At 39.4% G+C, this 18,037-nt stretch overlaps 1 protein-coding gene across 1 annotated transcript; it reads right to left on the bottom strand.

Moving 5' to 3' along the window:
- Positions 1-758: 758 nt before the first annotated feature.
- Positions 759-9,426, bottom strand: cenpx (centromere protein X). Its single transcript, XM_046865454.1, has 5 exons — positions 9,272-9,426; positions 9,083-9,134; positions 8,926-8,979; positions 2,468-2,556; positions 759-974 (listed from the first exon to the last, which is right to left on the bottom strand). The coding sequence occupies exons 1-5, from the start codon at positions 9,305-9,307 to the stop codon at positions 960-962; spliced, it is 246 nt and encodes an 81-aa protein (XP_046721410.1). The 5' UTR covers positions 9,308-9,426; the 3' UTR covers positions 759-959.
- Positions 9,427-18,037: the final 8,611 nt, after the last annotated feature.

Here is an 18,037-nt window from a genome sequence, read left to right as displayed (position 1 = left end):
CCAAATTCTTTTTGTAACTGGATCATTCCATGGATTCGGTTCCTTTTAGCCATCATAACACGTTTTTACATCAATTCTTGTCTAATCATGATGGGGAGACAAACATTTGAAAATATCAAACGCATACACAAATTCAATTTTTTATAAGTCAAATTCAGTAAGGAAAAAAAAAAAACACTTGTTCCCCCTGTTAAAAACTGATGAATTAAATATTCCACAGATTTGGGGATCCTGTGTAGTGTAAATAAAAAAAAAACAATGTAATGATTTGCTAATCCCATAAACCATATTTTATTCACAGTAGAAAATAAAATATTTCAAATGTTTAAACTGAGGAAATGGTACCAATAAGTTAAAAAAATAGGCAATTTTTAATTTGATGGCTGCAACACGTTTCCACAAAGTTGAGACAGGGTCTACTTCACCACGGTGTAGCATCTGCTCTTCTTATAACAACAATCTGCATGGGTTCAAGCCACGGTATCCCCAAGCTGCCACTCTTGGGGCCCTTGAGCAAGGCACTTAACCCTTCGTACTCCATGGGCGCCGTATCATAGCAAATAAAGGCTATTCTATTTTTTTTTTATTTGGGAACAGACAAAACTACTTGCTGTAGCTTTGGGAGAGGGACTGTTGTTCCATGTTCCACATTTTTTCATGCAATGAATAATTGTGAAAAAGTGATTCCTCAAAACTGATTTACTCTCACTATTAGTTAAACTAATCTCAATTTGCATTCATTAAAAACAGATTCTAAATACATAAGATTTAGTTTATTAATAGATAATAATCAGATTTTTTGTTTACATACATCAACATTTACATTATATATACACATACAAACAAACAAACACACACTTGTGCAAGATGCTTCTGCACTTGTTGCAATAATGTTGCTTGGCTGACCAAAAAAGTTCAGTTTATTGTCACTGCTGGGACACATGGCACTCAGATGGGAATCAGAAATCCAAAAGCTGCAGAGAGATTTTCAACTCATGAGTTTTGATACAAAGTTAAAAGGCAGATGGCATGCAATATATTTACTAAGATCGCAATAATGGAAAGCAACTCTGGCCATATTTGTGGCTCTGAGGTCCTGAGATTTACATTACATTTACATCTTGTTATCCTGTAACTTGAACTGCCCAACTAAACAATAACAGTGTTCATGGACAATGAATTTCATTATCGATTATTATAATCGATTTTGTTGATTAGTTGTTGCAGCATTATTTGGTTGTATTTATTTTGGTTATTATTATTATGATTGTATTTTACAGTATCTCACATTTAATGTGGTAAAGAATAATTACTTAAGCACAGGATTCTGACTTTTAAATGGGTTAACATTCCAATTTCTAAGTTGTATCAACCTATTTCAATAGACTTATGTTTTCCCCACCTTATTTAGTGCACATGATTCAAACAGAAACAAATACATTTTTGGAAAATAATTGCCTTGTGACCTAGATCATGTATTTTTAATCACAACTACTCTCACCAGTGTTGGGCAGTAACTAATACTGTAACGCTTTACTTTAAAAAAATAAAGTAACCCCGTTACCATATGGTTCGTTACCCGTTACTTTTTTAAATGAATAAATTTCGGCTGAAGTGTAGCCTACAGTCTAACCTGTTTACAGCAGCGACGCATTGTAGGATTGGTGGATGAACCACTGTAAACACGAAGAAGATGCACTGTAAGCGTGTCTCCGTTTATTCAGGTCTGTGCGGCAGTAATGGCGAGTCGAGGCGAGAGCAAGACGAGTTTCTCAAAGTGGAAATATGCTCATTATTTCACTTTAGTTGAGTATAAAGACAAAAACTACATTGTTAATAGTTCTCATACTTAAGCTGTGAAAGACAAATTTTTAAGAGCTCAAAACAACAGCAGAAGCCACTTTAGTTTTGATTCTGAATATATTATTCAGCTTGTTTTGTTATTTATTTCAGAAATCCTTGTGATATATTCAGTTTGTGCTGGTCTGACTTAAATAAAAGTGTTTAAAAATGACTGTGTTTAAGTCAGTTTTGTGTTTGTATAGACCATAATGCATAAAAGGGCATTAATGGGAACATTAAAGAACGTTCTAAAGAAGTTTTTTTTTTTTTTTTACTAAAAAACACTTAACAGTAACGCATTCATTTTGGTGTAAGTAATCAACAAAGTAACCAAGTTACTTTTTGAAAGAAGTAACGAGTAACTGTAACTAGTAACTATTTTTTAGTAACTAGCACAACACTGACTGTGACAATGTCAGACATGTCTATGTCCTCGTGTGTCTAATCCTCAAAAATATTTCAATTAATTTACAATTCCACTTTTACTGGTGGGGGTTAGGATTGTTCTGGTACCAATGCCACTGACATCTGCTTTTAACAAACTCCCCCTCTGTTTTTATTTTTGTAATTTTTTTTTAAACATTATGATAACATTAGGAAATATTTTTACTTCAAATATACTTACAAGCTGAGGCAAAATTTTCTCAACATGCTCCAAATCAACACCAACACAGTCTTCATTTTCTGCCTGCTTTACTGCTCTGCGAGTTGCTTCTGAAATATTAAAATTGAGAGATGTTATTGAGAAGCCAAAAGATTGAAAGACATTCTGGCTGATTGTATGGCCATTAAAAAAATAAATAAATAAAATAGTCATAATATTAACCTTATATAAACTAAACATCATAACTACTGGTATTATTCACCATATTTCATTCAGATGTTTAAAAAAAGGCAAAAAAAAAAAGGTCCATGAGCTAAAGTATATCAACTTTTTCAAAAACAGAACGGCTTGTGTTCCCCATGTGGGTGTTCCAGGCATACAATTCAATTCATTTTTATTTGTATAGCACTTGTATAACATAATGTACAAGTTTGTTCCTTATACTGTTCACTTTTTCCATGAGCAACAACGTTGTTCCTACGTGCCTCAAGACAACGTCCATTGTTCCCGTGCCGAAGAAGTCTGCTGTCTCCTGCCTCAATGCCCATCGTCCCGTCACGCTCACACCCATCGTGATGAAGTGCTTCGAAAGCTCGTCATGAGGCGACAACCCTACACAACCCTACATTTGGCCCTCACCCACCTGAACAACAAGGACTCATATGTATGAATGCTGTTCATTGACTTCAGCTCAGCATTCAACACAATCATCCCTCAGCACCCGATTAAGAAGTTAAGCCCACCGGGCCTAAACACCCCCCTTTGCAACTTGATCCTGGACTTCCTGACTGAGAGACCGCAGACCGGTTCAGGAACAGCATCTCCAGCACCACCACACCGATGACCTTATTTACTCTTTTTGTTAGAGTTAGTTAGCCCCCTCAGGGCTACGTGCTCAGCCCACTGCTGTTCACTCTGCTGACTCACGACTGTGTAGCAATACACAGCTCGAACCACATTGTCAAGTTTGCAGATGAGACGACCGTGGTGGGTCTAATCAGCAAGAACGCATACAGAGAGGAGGCGCAACGGTTAACAGCCTGGTGTGGAGCCAACAACCTTTCCCTGAATGTTGACAAAACTAAAGAGAGGGTTGTGGACTTCAGGAGAGCACAATACCACTATTCTCCAATGATTATCGATGGATCCTCAGTGGAGATCATCAAGAGCACCAAATTCCTTGGTGTTCATCTGGCGGACAACCTCACCCGGACACTCAACATCAGCTTTATCACCAAGAAAGCCCAGCAGCGTCTCTACTTTCTGAGAAGGCTGAGGAAAGCCTATCTCCGCCCCCCCCATCCTGACCACGTTCTACAGAGGGACCATTGAGAGCAGCTTGAGCTGCATTACTGCCTGGTTTGGGAACTGCACCGTCTCAGATCGCAAGACCCTACCGAGGATAGTGAGGACAGCTGAGAAGAGTCTCTCTCCCCTCTATTATGCACATTTACACCACACGCTGCATCTGCAAAGTCAACAGCATTGTGGACGTCCACACACACTCGCCATACACACTTTTCACTCTCCTGCCATCAGGAAAACGGTTCCGAAGCATTCGGGCCACCACATCAAGACTGTGCAACAGTTTTTTCCCGCAAGCCATCAGGCTCCTGAATACACAGTACAGAAATGGAAATCTCTCTCTCTCTCTCTCTCTCACACACACACACACACACACACACAAATGTGTGTTACCGAACTGCCACTTGAACTTAACACACACTCATTACTCATCTCAATCTCAATCCATTCCACTATCATTTATTTATTATTTTTTATACAATGCATGAATAAGCCGCATTACACTGTTTACCTGCTGTTTTTGCACCTTTGATTTTTACACTGTTTACATGCTGTCTTTTGCACCTCTTGACTGCTGCTTTTTTTTTGCACTGCATTGTGTCTGTATATATCTGTTATAGTTTTGACAGTTCTCCTCACACAGTACTGTATAATCAATGTATACAGTAGGTTTACTGGTTGGCACCATCTCAGGTTTTGTGTCTTGTCTTGTCTTGTCTGCACTGTTTGCACTAGGTTGCACTTTACATAGCTTGTGTTGTAGCTTTATGTTGTTTAGTGTAGCACCAGGGTTCTGGAGAAACGTTGTCTCATTTTTACTGTGTACCACTTTGTATAGTAGAAATGACAATAAAAGCCTCTTGACTTTTTATTAATTAAAGTTTACATTTGTTAGACCCTATTTGGGTAATACAGGTGAAGACATTTCAGCATACTTAAATGTCTTTCCTTTCATCCTTCATTCATTTACTCCCTTGATATGTGGAATTGTCTCCTTTTAAATTGCTGAAGCTGGACATAAAACGTTAAAGAATCCATAGCATTATGATTTAATCTATTTTTATAAAGTATTATAAAATATTTTATATATTATTTAACCAAGCAGGTATTTTATAAAAAAGTAAAAATAAATGTAAAATGTTCAAATATTGATCACAAATGTTAATAATAAATAACTGTTAATAAAAAGACAAGTGTAATTAATATCTCACACACACACGCGCTTATCAGCTTTTGCACACTTTTTGATGCCTTAGCCATTATAAAAAAATTTCACTGACAGACTATTTGCTGTACAAACACATACATTTCATTTATACATATTACATGGTGTACTTATATTCATCTGCACTTGTCAATTTGCACAGTTGCTACTATTTGCACTTCTGGTAGTTGCTAAACTGCATTTTGTTGCTGTGTACCTGTACTATGCACTGACAATAAAGTTCTATCTAACTATCGGTGTGAAAAAGTGTTTGCCCCTAAACCTAATAACTGGTTGTGCCACCCTTAGCAGCAACAACTGCAATCAAGCGTTTGCGATAACTTGCAATGAGTCTGTTACAGCCAGTGTTGGGCAACGTTACTTTTAAAAGTAATGCGTTACAATATTGAGTTTTTCCCCAAAAAAGTAACTAATTACGTTACTTAGATATTAGAGCAAAATGTCTTAAACATTTAAAATGCTTAATAACTTCTTAGAGAACAATAAGATGATCAACTAAATTTTGAACATACCTTTAGCTGTCATCTCGTAAAACATCGTGCAATTCCATAAATATGACCTCGTCTACATCATTCTCTGCTTCATCATCAGCTTGAAACATTCTGAACGCTTTTACAAAGTTCGCGCTATTATCAGTGACTGTGGCAGTTTATCTTCCCACAAAGAGCAAATGATCTGTGAATTTGCTTCTTATCTCCCCTGCGATGGCATCGTACATGTGTCTCCCACGGAAAACTTTTATTCTGAGCAGTCAATAGAGCTGCAGTGGCGGAAAGTCGGCAAAAGTTTTCTATATTTCTGTCTCCAATTCCATATATGCAACATTACATAATGTTGCATATATTCAACATTATATATACACACACACACACACACACACACCTGTAGTGCTGTGCTTTGCATGCAGATGTGGTATTCTTGCAGTTTACAAGAGCTTTTCACCAACACATAATCTACACTTATCCATTAATCCTTTCTCCTTTTCCTTGACTATTTCAAAATACAGTGGAACCCCGTTGTACGAGCATAATTCGTTCTGGAAAATTGCTCGTAGGTCCATTTGCTCGTACGTTCGAACTGATTTTCCCCATAACAATGAATGTAAAAGTGATTTAATCTGTTCCAAGATCTCATTCGATCGCTTATTTCTGCACTTAAAAAGTAATTGTAGCCTATTTTAACAAACAAATACACTGCAAATTACTGTAATGTAAACATAATTTAACACTTACCGTCAGGAAGCTCCCTGATTCTTCTCCCGTGCGTGCCCCGCCCGTACAGAGCTGCTCGCCGGCTTACTAATCACACACCTGACTCTCGTTTAGCACTCATCACCCAACCATATATAAACCCCTCATTCACCCTCACTCGCTGTTCGTTATTATTAATGGTTTGGCTGTACATGTCACGATTCTCCCGTGGTCAGCGGCGCGCTTCTCCTACGCGCTACTTTGGATATTACACAGACTGCTTCTCATCCAGTTCTGGACTAGTGGACCGCGCTCCCACCGCGCACCACTGGATTACTTCCCAGTTACTGCAGTGCAGCGTTTTGCAAAATAAACTTTGTTTGCTTTGACTTCAGCTTCCACCTCTGTTTCTCGCATAACACTTACCCATGTGGTAGTGGTTGATTGCGAGTGTGAGACGCGCACCACGCTCATAACCTCCTCGGTTTCCATGGTCATTTTATTTACTTTCGTTTTCACAGCACAATCACTGATTTACTTGGGAGACATTTTTCAAGATTTCTAGTGAAATAAAAATATAAAACTAAAAAAAAGTTATGTTTTTGCTGCACTGAACAACGGGAGCGACAGAGTGATACGTCATCAACTAAGAGACTGATGCGATCCTCCGCCGAAAACGGTGAACCGGCAGCGTGGGTTTGCTCGTGCCTTCGAAATTTGCTCGTGAAACATGGTAAAATTTTGCGAGCAAGTTTGCTCGTATCTCCGTTTGCTTGTACAATAGGTTGCTCGTACAACGGGGTTTTACTGTAATAAGAATACTTCCATCACAGTAATGTAATGCTCTGGTTTGCCATCGCCGCTTCTGACCAGCTTCTGTTCCCGTGGCTCGCACGTATGAGTGCACGATTCTACGTGACTACGTTCATCTTAATAATTTAAAAAATAATATAAATAATATAATAATAATATAAATAATATAAAAAAAAATAATTTAACTGAAAAGTAACTCGCATTACTTTTTTAATAATGGAACTCAGATATTAATGTGTAAATTTATAAAGTAACGCGCTACTTTACTCGTTACTCCAGAAAAGTAATATTACGTAACGCACGTTACTTAACGTCGCTTCAGCTTGAGGTCACGAACAGATGACTGGACATTCTTCTTTAAGATTTTTTGGTAAACAGCAGAATTCATAGTTCCATTTATAACAGCAGGTCTTCCAGGTTCTGAAGCAGCAAAACAGCCTCAAACCATCACACTACCACCACCACATTTTACTGTTGGTATGATGTTCTTTTTCTGAAATGCGGTGTTACTTTTACACCAGACGTAATGGGACACACACCTTCTAAAAAGTTCACAGTCCACAGAGTATTTTCCCAAAAGTCTTAAGGCTCATCAACATGTTTTCTGGCAAAACTGAGATGAGCCTTTATGTTCTCTTTGCTCAGCAGTGGTTTTCGTCTTGGCCATGCAGATTATTTTTGCCCAGTCGCTTTCTTATGGTGGAGTCATGAACACTGACCTTAACTGAGGCATGTGAGGCCTGCAGTTCTTTTGATGTTGTGGGGTCTTTTGTGACCTCTTGGATGAGTCTCCCTCGCTGTGCTCTTGGGGTAATTTTGGTCAGCCGGCCTGAGATGGTTCTCCACTGTTCTATGTTTTTGCCATTTGTGAATGATGGTTCTCACTGTGGTTGGCTGGAGTCCCAAAGGTTTAGAAATAGCTTTTTAACCTTTTTCAGACTGATCGATTACTTTCTCTCTCATTTGTATCTGAATTTCTTTGGATCTCGGCACGATGACTAGCTTTTGAAGATCTTTTGGTCTACTTCATTTTGTCAGGCAGGTCCTATTTAAGAGATTTCTTGATTGCGAAAAGGTGTGATGTCTTTCTGCGTTGTAATCAGGCCTGGGTTTGGCTGGAGAAATTTAACTCAGGTGTGATAAACAGGGCCATGTAGTTTTGGATTTTGTTTTTCCTCTATAATAAAAACCTTCATTTTAAAACTGCATGTTGTATTCACCCGTGTTATCTTTTATTAATTAAATTATTTTGTTGATCTGAAATATTGTGTTTCAGTAAGTGTGACAAACATGCAACAAAATAAAAAAATCAGGAAGGGGCAAACACTTTTCCACACCACTGTACACACACAGAAGAACTTGGTTGCTTTAAACCCTAATGCAAGCAAGATCTCTATTGTGCACGCAATACAAGCTCTGGTCTGTTCCCAACACTCAGGACAATTTCTTCTAGCTGGCCTCTGGATGGGTCCAACTGGCTTGACTGTGCCCTCAAATATACCTGGCTGTCTCGTTTTTCTAGAAATTAATCCTGGTTGGTGGCCTGCCACGCTGACAATGTTAGCCAGGTTTTTATATATATATATATATATATATATATATATATATATATATATATATATATATATTTTTTTTTTTTCTTTTTTATGAGAAACATGGCTTAATCAGTAGACATGGTTCATAGGTTGTACCAGTGTTAGGTACTAAACACTGAACATTGGGAGCATCCCACAATACCTGCTGATTTGGACATTGCATAAAAGATTGTATTAAATTAAATAAATAAAAAATATATTCGTTATAATGTGTTCTTATGTAGCCCGATGCCAATAAACAGTCACTAAAGGAACATTTAATTAAATTAGATTTAAACAATAGTGCAAATTAAAATGAGTAATATAACGCAAATTTAAGGTGGATGAAATGCAAAAAAAAACCCGACTTACCAATAACAAAAATTCTCAGCATCTCAGCCATGAGACTCGCAGTGTCGTTGCTGACTGTTAACAAAAACATTAAAGATTATTCCTAATTTATGCCATTGAATTATTAGCCAAACAGCTTATTTTTTTTCCCCAATCGCTTTGAAATACACGGTCATACTTTTGCTTTTCTCGTCTTTGAAGAACAACGTCAAAAGTTTGCTGATGGTTTCCTAAAAACACAATATATTCGTTACGGGTTTCATTCAGCTCTCCAACTCGGCGATGAGCAAAAATCCAGTATCAGTACAATGGACAAAGTTATTAAAAGTAATTACTAGATAACGATAACTATTATTTTAAAAAGTACCTTTTTGAAAGCTACTTCGCGCTCTTGACCAGCCATTGGGAGATCCGGTAAGAGGATTTGCAGTATGGCAACACTGAAATGTGATTGGAGCGGAGGTCATCGTCATCATCTTCTTCTCCTGTTGTTTTACATAGCGGTTGACGAACCAGCTTCAAGGTGCATATTTCGCCACCTATTGGATTGGAGTATGCGGCGCAATTTGGTTGGAAGCAATGCGGGATAATAGTGGGTATACACTGGCGATCAAAATTAGAGAACAATTTATAAACAATTGAACAATTCTGAAATAATGTCATCTTCACTGCTCAACAGTTAAAGGAGTTTTTGTCCTGTCTATTCCATGCTACCACAAAATAACTAAGGCCTTTCCAAAAAAAAACCCCATTATTTTGCAGAAAACACACTGATCAAAATTAGAGAACAATGATGACTGTAGCATGGAAAAAGATTACAACAAAATTTTTTGAAGGTTACAACAGTCAGCAATTAGTAGGAAGTGTACAGGCCTCTGCTCTGAATGACTTTAGCACATCTTCGGCCACAGGACAGCACTAGTCTCTCACACTGCTCTGGTGTGATTTTGGTACACTCTTCTTCCAGTCTCCTCCACAGTTTGGTGACTGTAGTTGGTTTCTTGGCCATAACTTTGTCACCAAGGATTTTCCAGAGGTTCACTATTGGGTTGAGATCAGGACTCTGGGCAGGCCATGTCATTATTTCAATGTTTTCAGTTTCAAGGAACTGCTTTACCCATTTTGCTGTGTGACATGAGCGTTGTCCTGCATGAACACTGCGGGCTGATTGGGTGATGAACGCAGGGAAGGAACCATATGTTGTTGAAGAAGGTTCTGTTAAACATTTGCATTCACTCTGCCATGTAGCTGTATAAGAGGCCCAACTCCTGCTGCAGAAAACATGCTCCAAACCATCACACTTCCTCCTCCACTTTTCACTGACTTCTTTACACACTTTGGGTTCAGTCTTTCTCCAGTTTGTCACCGAACATAATGTTTTCCATCGGACCCAAATAATTTAAACTTGCTTTCATCACTGAAGTGAACTTTGGACCAGTTCTCCTGTGTCCACACACCATGCTCCTCAGCACCGCTTAGTCTAGCCTTTTGATTCTTTCTGCTAATGAGAGGTTTAGTCACTGCAGAGTGGGCTTTCAGTCCAAATGCTCTTAAACGTCGAGACACTGTATGACGAGACAGATCCTTACCCTGTTCAGCGCTGAACTGGTGAGCAATTCCAACTGCAGTGTGGAAACGATTGCCCATTGAGATCCTCCGCAGTATCCTGTCCTCTCTTGTATTTGTCTTCCGTGGACGACCAGCCTTCTTGGCAGACTTGAATGAGTTTGTGATGTTGTAAAGATTCAATATTCTTCAAATCACAGATTTGGAATGACCAACTTGTCTTGCTATGGCTGATAGAGTCATCCCTTTGACCTTCATCTGGACAACCTGCTGCCGGAGGCTTTCAGTCACTTTAGAACGGCCCACCATCTTGCAGAGTCAGTGAAACTGGAAGTTAGGCTGGCAGTTAAATAGGGGTTGACAGATAATTGCGGAAATTAGCACCAGGTACCAGAATAACGCCAATAACTGGGAGGTACTCGAAAGTGTTCTCTAATTTTGATCAGTGTGTTTTCTGCAAAACAATGTTTTTTTTTTAAATGCCTTAGTTATTTTGTGGAAAAGGTGTTCTGGTAGCATGGTATAGACAGGACAAAAACTCCTTCAACTGTTGAGCAGTGAAGATGACATTATTTCAGAATTGTTCAATTGTTTATAAATTGTTCTCTAATTTTATTTGCAGTGTATATGTACAGACATTTTATGAAATTTAATTAATATTTGAATAAATAAATATTACATCCTATTCACCAGCCCTGTAGCATTCAGATATTAATTAATTAATATTTAACATACATTAATTCTATGATTTCTTCCTTCTAGAATCTTCTTAAGTGTATAGTTTTAAATACCATAATCTTTTAGTGATTAAAATGCCGTAGTGGACCGTTCTATATTTGTTGCAGTGCATTATAGTAAAATGTGAGATACTGTTTCAGGGATTCTACATTTAATACAATTTCTTTTTTTCATGTTTCCCTATCTAAATTTTGGTTTAGTGATGTATGGCCGATTCGAAATCTTATCATAATCAAATCTTTTTTCTGAACTTCCTTTCCACGTTTCTTTGTATTCCATTTAGATGCCTTTCATTGGAGCGGAGATGTCCAGAAGCGATTAGGTTGAGGGAAGTGAGATGGGGAACAAGCTAGTTTTGATTTAATGATCATAAATGAGTACACAGAGGTATTTATATAAAAAATAAATACACACGTATATAGTGGATTTCAATGCAACAACAACAATAATATATAGCTGCAAGCAGTGATTAGCATGGTTCAAGAAACTGAGGTACTGAAGGTCATAAGGAAAAAGACATTAGGAACATGCACACGGAGTTTCGTTGTAATATGGCGGTGGTAACATTGTCTAACAGGTGCTCACATGTAATTGGCAGATGGTGGCCATGTTTTTTGAGATACACAAATATCCTTATGAAACCTTATGGCACATTTGACAGAGACACTGTCGATCAGATAAATGGTTGCGTAGTTATAGACATTTTTTTTTTCCCTGCTTTTTTTTTTGACCAAAGATTGAGCACATAGACACATATACAAAGTTTCGTGAAGATATTTCGTTCTGTTCATGAGTTACAGCCATTTTCATATAAAAAAGGCCCCACCTACTTTGGACTTTAGCGAATCTTTGCGATGGTGAGTTGAATGTTTTATAATCCCTTTCTAATGAACATTTCTACACTGTTTTCTTTCCGATGGCACAAAAAACCTAGGACTAGTTAAAAAAAGTGATGTGAAATGATTTTAACAAAACTCAATTGTACGGAAAAAGCTAACTTTATAGAGCATATACAACCAATGTAGCATATAGCAATAAATCTTGTATGAACTATCGCCAAAAATTTGTGGAGTTAAGTTTTTTGGACTGTTGTGCCCCCCTTTGGTCAACTGAGTTGATACTTTGTCAACCTCTCCCCAAATTAAGCTGTACCATCTGGCCAAGTTTCAACTCTCTAGGCCTTACGGTTTGGTCTGCACGATCAGTTTTAGGGATGAATAATAATAATAATAATAATAATAATAATAATAATAATAATAAAAATCTCTACAATAACAATAGGGTTTCAGCATTTCATGCTTCAACCCCTAATAATCCATCAGTCATGTTTTGTTATGATTCTGATAGCCTTTGAATATGCTGTGAAGTTACATGCAAAGGGGTTAAAACGACACTGCACTTTGGGCCATATTTCGTGGGCACTTAATCCCACGCTATAGGCAGAGATGGCCTGCAAGGACCAAAACACTTCCCTATCCAAATCCATCACCACGACCGTCCAGCTGGATAATCTTCTATGAAATCAGTGCCACACACATGCTTTTTATTCCCGCTCACACCATGTCAACCCAGTCACATATCGCCTGCAACTGCCTATCCATTATCACATTTCACCCTCATTCCATGTTTTCCTGCTCAAACCCAGATTCTTCCCATTGTGAAGTATTGTGTTTGCTAGCCATCGCATTAAAACTTCTTTAGGCTTCTCCCATTAGGGGTCGCCACAGCAGACCATCCGCATGTTTGATTTGGCACGTTTTTACGCTGGATGCCCTTCCTAACGCAACCCTCCCCATTTATCCTGGCTTGGGGTTGGTTGGTTTCCTGACCGGGGATCGAACCCGGGCTGCAGCGGTGAGAACCTTGCTAGCCATCGCATTACCAATGCTAAATGCTGCAAATGTAAATTACCAAGCTGTTTGCTGTTCATGATTTCATAGTGTACCGAACTTTGCTACATTCCTACTATTGTCTTCTTCTAACGTACCTTACGGATTTGTTTGCCTCACTGATTGTTTGTGTTAGCCTAGCCCTTCTGTTTATGCCTCTGGTGTTTCCTTGTAAAACGCACATGAATTCTATACCTTTAACCTCCAGGTTGGCATCACATGTTGACACATCAGATTATACTGAAGACAACACATAAGGGCTGTCTTCCACATCTACTTTAGTTATTTTTTTAGTTTAGATTATTATTTTTACATTATTGTGTTTTCCACCTTTTCTTGTTAAAAAAAAGATCTAAAGTTTAATAAATGCATGATAGCACTGTATAACACAATGTTATTTAGTAATTCAGGCCATTTACAAACAATTCTCAGTTTGTGATGTTTTTCAAATGTACGATTCTTAAAACCTGTGTTTAATATATATTTTCACCATGGCAACAGCCACTCTTGTATTCTCCTATATTTTCCAACAAAAATAGTTTGGAAAACAAACACACAATTGCAGTAATCAACATTATATTTTTTTGATTGTCATGAATTATTCGATAATCACAAATTGGGATTATGTAAAACAATTGTAAAGAATAGTGCTACTGTCAGGGTGCGAGAGAAACGGGAGGCAGAGTACAGCTCGCTCGGATTTTATTGACCAGAGTGAGGGAGGGAGAGAAACACCAGCACACACGCACAAACACGCACACACAAGTCCTTAAGAGAGTCCGAGGTGCGCTTGGGGAGAAGCGTAGCTGATCTGAAATGCGCGGGGAGGAGAAACGCAGCCGGTACCGGATGGTAGAGTCCAAACGGAACGGAACCCGTAGAGTACTGCATGCAACCGTGAGACCATGCAGCAGTACTTAACATCTAACACATACAATAACGAACGGCGGGTGAATGTGAGAAAGGGGTTTATGTAGGAGCGGGGTGGAGTGATGATGAGCTTCAGTTGTGCATAGTTACGCCTGGAGCTCCATAGAGAGCGGAGGCATGAGTGACCACCAAAGGGGGCATGGCAGGTGGATCCCTGACAGCTACATTCTCTTTAAAGCACTATTTACGCGTTTGGAATAACTGTAGTTAATACATTATAGTTGCATTGCATGATGATGTCAATTTATGTAATGTATTTCTTGATAATTATTATAGTTATTCTAGTATTTGTTTAGCATTATGGACTACAGTTTATGATCAAACCCATTTTGTTTCTTTCACTGACTAAAACAGAAAATCTTTATTTTATCCACTCTATTAAGTCTTTCTGTGTTGTCTTTTAAACATAATAATGTATAGACTTTTATTTTTTAATTTTGAGTTATCTAATGTCACTTACAGTTTCTGGATTTTTGGTGTTATTGTTTAAGGATGCCTGCAATTTTTACACATACTTTTGTAACCAGCATAATCCATGCTGTAATCCATACTGAAGCAATTTTGTAAGTTTATATTTTTACAGATATATGTTTTAATGTTATGAATATTATTTATGCAAAAGGCATCTAAATTATTTGCGAAACAAAAACTGAAATATTGTCATGTTTATATTCTGTTTATTCAGTTTTCACTTTACCTGTAAGAGTCACAGTAAAAGGCAAGACACCTACACGATAACCCTAGTCATCATTTGCAAAGAGAGTTTAGCTGGTTGGCTAGCTGTAGCTCCTATTCTACAGTGAAGACATTAAAATACATTAAAAGCTGGTGTCTCTGTGTGGTACAATGGATTCAAGACAGAGTGACTAGGCTTCTGTGGTGATTAGAAGAAGCTCATGGTCATCAGAATCATCAGCTAGCTTGCTAATGAGAGCGCTACATTTACAGAACAAGCTGAAAAAAAGGATGTTGAGCTGAATACACTGGCGATATATAAATGCCGGGAGGCAGCAGTTGCAGAGACTTAGGCAGCTGTGTAGGAAGCAGCAGATACAATGGAAAATTATGCTGTTTTGTATGATGCAGGTCCATCAGAATAAGACAGGATGGATCAAACAAGTAAATATGTCCAGTATCATGTCATCCAATGTAAACATGAAAACAATCCATCTACTAACTCTCCAGCACAAGCAGCAATTTAAGCTAGTATTTCAACAAAGCCATTAGGGAGGCACAAGCCAGTGCACTCTTAGTGCCGGTCCCAAGCCCGGATAAATTGGGATGGTTGTGTTTGGAAGGGCATCCAGCATAAAACATGTGCCAAATCGAATATGCGGATCACAAATAAGAATTTCATACCGGATCGGTCGAGGCCCGGGTTAACAACGACCGCCACAGGTATCGTTAGCTGACAGGGTACCGGGGGAAATTCAGGCTACTGTTGGCCGAAGGAGGAAAAGGAGAAGTGTAGGAGAGTGGAGATTCGGGTTGGTACTTTAAATGTTGGTACTATGACTGGTAAAGGGAGAGAGAGTTAGCTGATATGATGGAGACGAGAAAGGTAGATATGTTGTGTGTTCAGGAAACGAAGTGGAAAGGGACTAAGGCCAGGAACATTGGAGGTGGGTTTAAACTGTACTATCATGGTGTGGATGGAAAGAGAAATGGTGTAGGGGTGATTCTGAAGGAAGAGTACAGTAAGAGTGTAGTGGAGGTGAAGAGAGTTTCTGATAGGGTGATGATCGTGAAGGTGGAAGTTGAAGGATGATGATAAATGTCATCAGTGCCTATGCTCCACAAGTTGGCTGTGAGATGGAGGAGAAGGAAAGATTCTGGAGTGAATTAGATGAAGTGGTAGATGGTGTACCTAGGAAAGAACGATTGGTGATTGGGGCAGACTTTAATGGGCATGTAGGTGAAGGAACAGAGGTGATGAGGAGGTGATGGGTAGGTATGGTTTTAAGGAGAGGAATGTGGAAGGGCAGATGGTGGTAGATTTTGCTAAAAGGATGGAAATGGCAGTGGTGAACACTTATTTTAAGAAGAAGGAGGATCATAGGGTGACGTATAAAAGTGGGGGAAGGTGCACACAGGTGGACTATGTGCTATGCAGGAGATTCAACCTGAAGGAGATTGGAGACTGTAAGGTGTTGGCAGGGGACAGTGTAGCTAGACAGCATCGAATGGTGGTCTGTAGGATGGTTGTGGAGGCGAAGAAGAAGAGGAGGAGAGTGAGGACTGAAAGAAGAATAAGATGGTGGAAACTAAAGGAGGAAGAGTGTAGTGTGAGGTTCAGGGAAGAGGTCAGACAGAGGCTTGGTGGTGTTGAAGAGGTGTGGATGATTGGGCAACTACTGCAGGAGTGTTGAGGGAGACAGCTAGAAAAGTACTTGGTGTGACATCTGGAAATAGAAAGGAAGACAAGGAGGCATGGTGGTGGAATGAGGAAGTGCAGGAGAGCATAAGGAGAAAGAGGTTGGCAAAACAGAAGTGGGATAGACAGAATGATGATAAAAGTAGGCAGGAGTACAAGGAGATGCGGCAGCAGGTAAAGAGGGATGTGGCGAAAGCCAAGGAAAAGGCATATGAGGAGCTGTATGAGAGGTTGGACACTAAGGAAGGAGAAAAGGATTTATACCGATTGGCCAGGCAGAGGGACCGAGCTGGGAAGGATGTGCTGCAAGTTAGAGCAGTAAAGGATGGAAATGGAAATGTGTTGACTAGTGAGGAGAGTGTGTTGAGAAGGTGGAGGAGTATTTTGAGCAGCTGATGAATGAGGAAAATCAGAGAGAGAGAAGGTTGGATGATGTGGAGTTGGTGAAGCAGGATGTAGATAGGATTAGTAAGGAGGAAGTGAGAGCAGCGATTAAGAGGATGAAGAGTGGAAAGTCGGTTGGACCAGATGACATACCGGTAGAAGCGTGGAGATGTTTAGGAGAGATGGCAGTGGAGTTTTTAACCAGATTGTTTAACAGGATTTTGAAAGGTGAGAAGATGCCTGAGGAATGGAGAAGTGTGCTGGTACCGATCTTTAAGCATAAGGGAGATGTGCAGACCTGCAGTAACTACAGGGGAATTAACTTGATCAGTCACACCATGAAGTTATGGGAAAGAGTAGTGAAAGCCAGGCTGAGAGAAGAGGTGACCATCTGTGAGCAACAGTATGGTTTCATGCCGAGGAAGAGCACCACAGATGCCTTATTTGCTTTGAGAATGTTGATGGAGAAGTATAGAGAAGGACAGAAGGAATTGCATTGTGTATTTGTGGATTTAGAGAAAGCGTACGACAGAGTGCCAAGAGAGGAGTTGTGGTATTATATGAGGAAGTCAGGTGTGTCAGAGAAGTATGTGAGGGTGGTGCAGGACATGTATGAGGACAGTGTGACGGCAGTGAAGTGTGCAGTAGGTACAACAGACTGGTTCAGAGTGAAGGTTGGACTGCATCAAGGATCGGCCCTGAGCCCTTTCCTGTTTGCAATGGTGATGGACAGGTTGACGGACGAGGTCAGACAGGAGTCTCCCTGGACTATGATGTTTGCGGATGATATTGTGATTTGTGGTGAGAGTAGGGAGCAGGTTGAGAAGAGCCTGGAGAGGTGGAGATATGCGCTGGAGAGAAGGGGAATGAAAGTCAGTAGGAGTAAGACAGAGTACATGTGTGTGAATGAGAGGGAGGGCAGTGGAGTGGTGCGGTTGCAGGGAGAATCGCTGGAGAAGGTGGAGGAGTTCAGGTACCTGGGTTCAACAGTGCAAAGTAATGGAGAGTGTGTTAGAGAAGTAAAGAAAAGAGTGCAGGCAGGGTGGAGTGGGTGGAGAAGAGTGACAGGAGTGATTTGTGATAGTAGGGTATCTGCAAGAATGAAAGGGAAAGTTTATAGTACTGTGGTGAGACCTGCAATGTTGTATGGATTAGAGACAGTGGCACTGAGTAAAAGACAGGAGGTGGAGCTGGAGGTAGCAGAACTGAAGATGTTGAGGTTTTTGTTGGGAGTGACTAGGATGGACAAGAT

This window comes from Silurus meridionalis, chromosome 14 (assembly GCF_014805685.1).
Source record: "Silurus meridionalis isolate SWU-2019-XX chromosome 14, ASM1480568v1, whole genome shotgun sequence".
In the NCBI taxonomy this organism is placed as follows: domain Eukaryota; kingdom Metazoa; phylum Chordata; class Actinopteri; order Siluriformes; family Siluridae; genus Silurus; species Silurus meridionalis.
The sequence above is the reverse complement of the archived record's forward strand: the minus strand, read 5'-3'. Positions and strand labels throughout refer to the sequence as shown.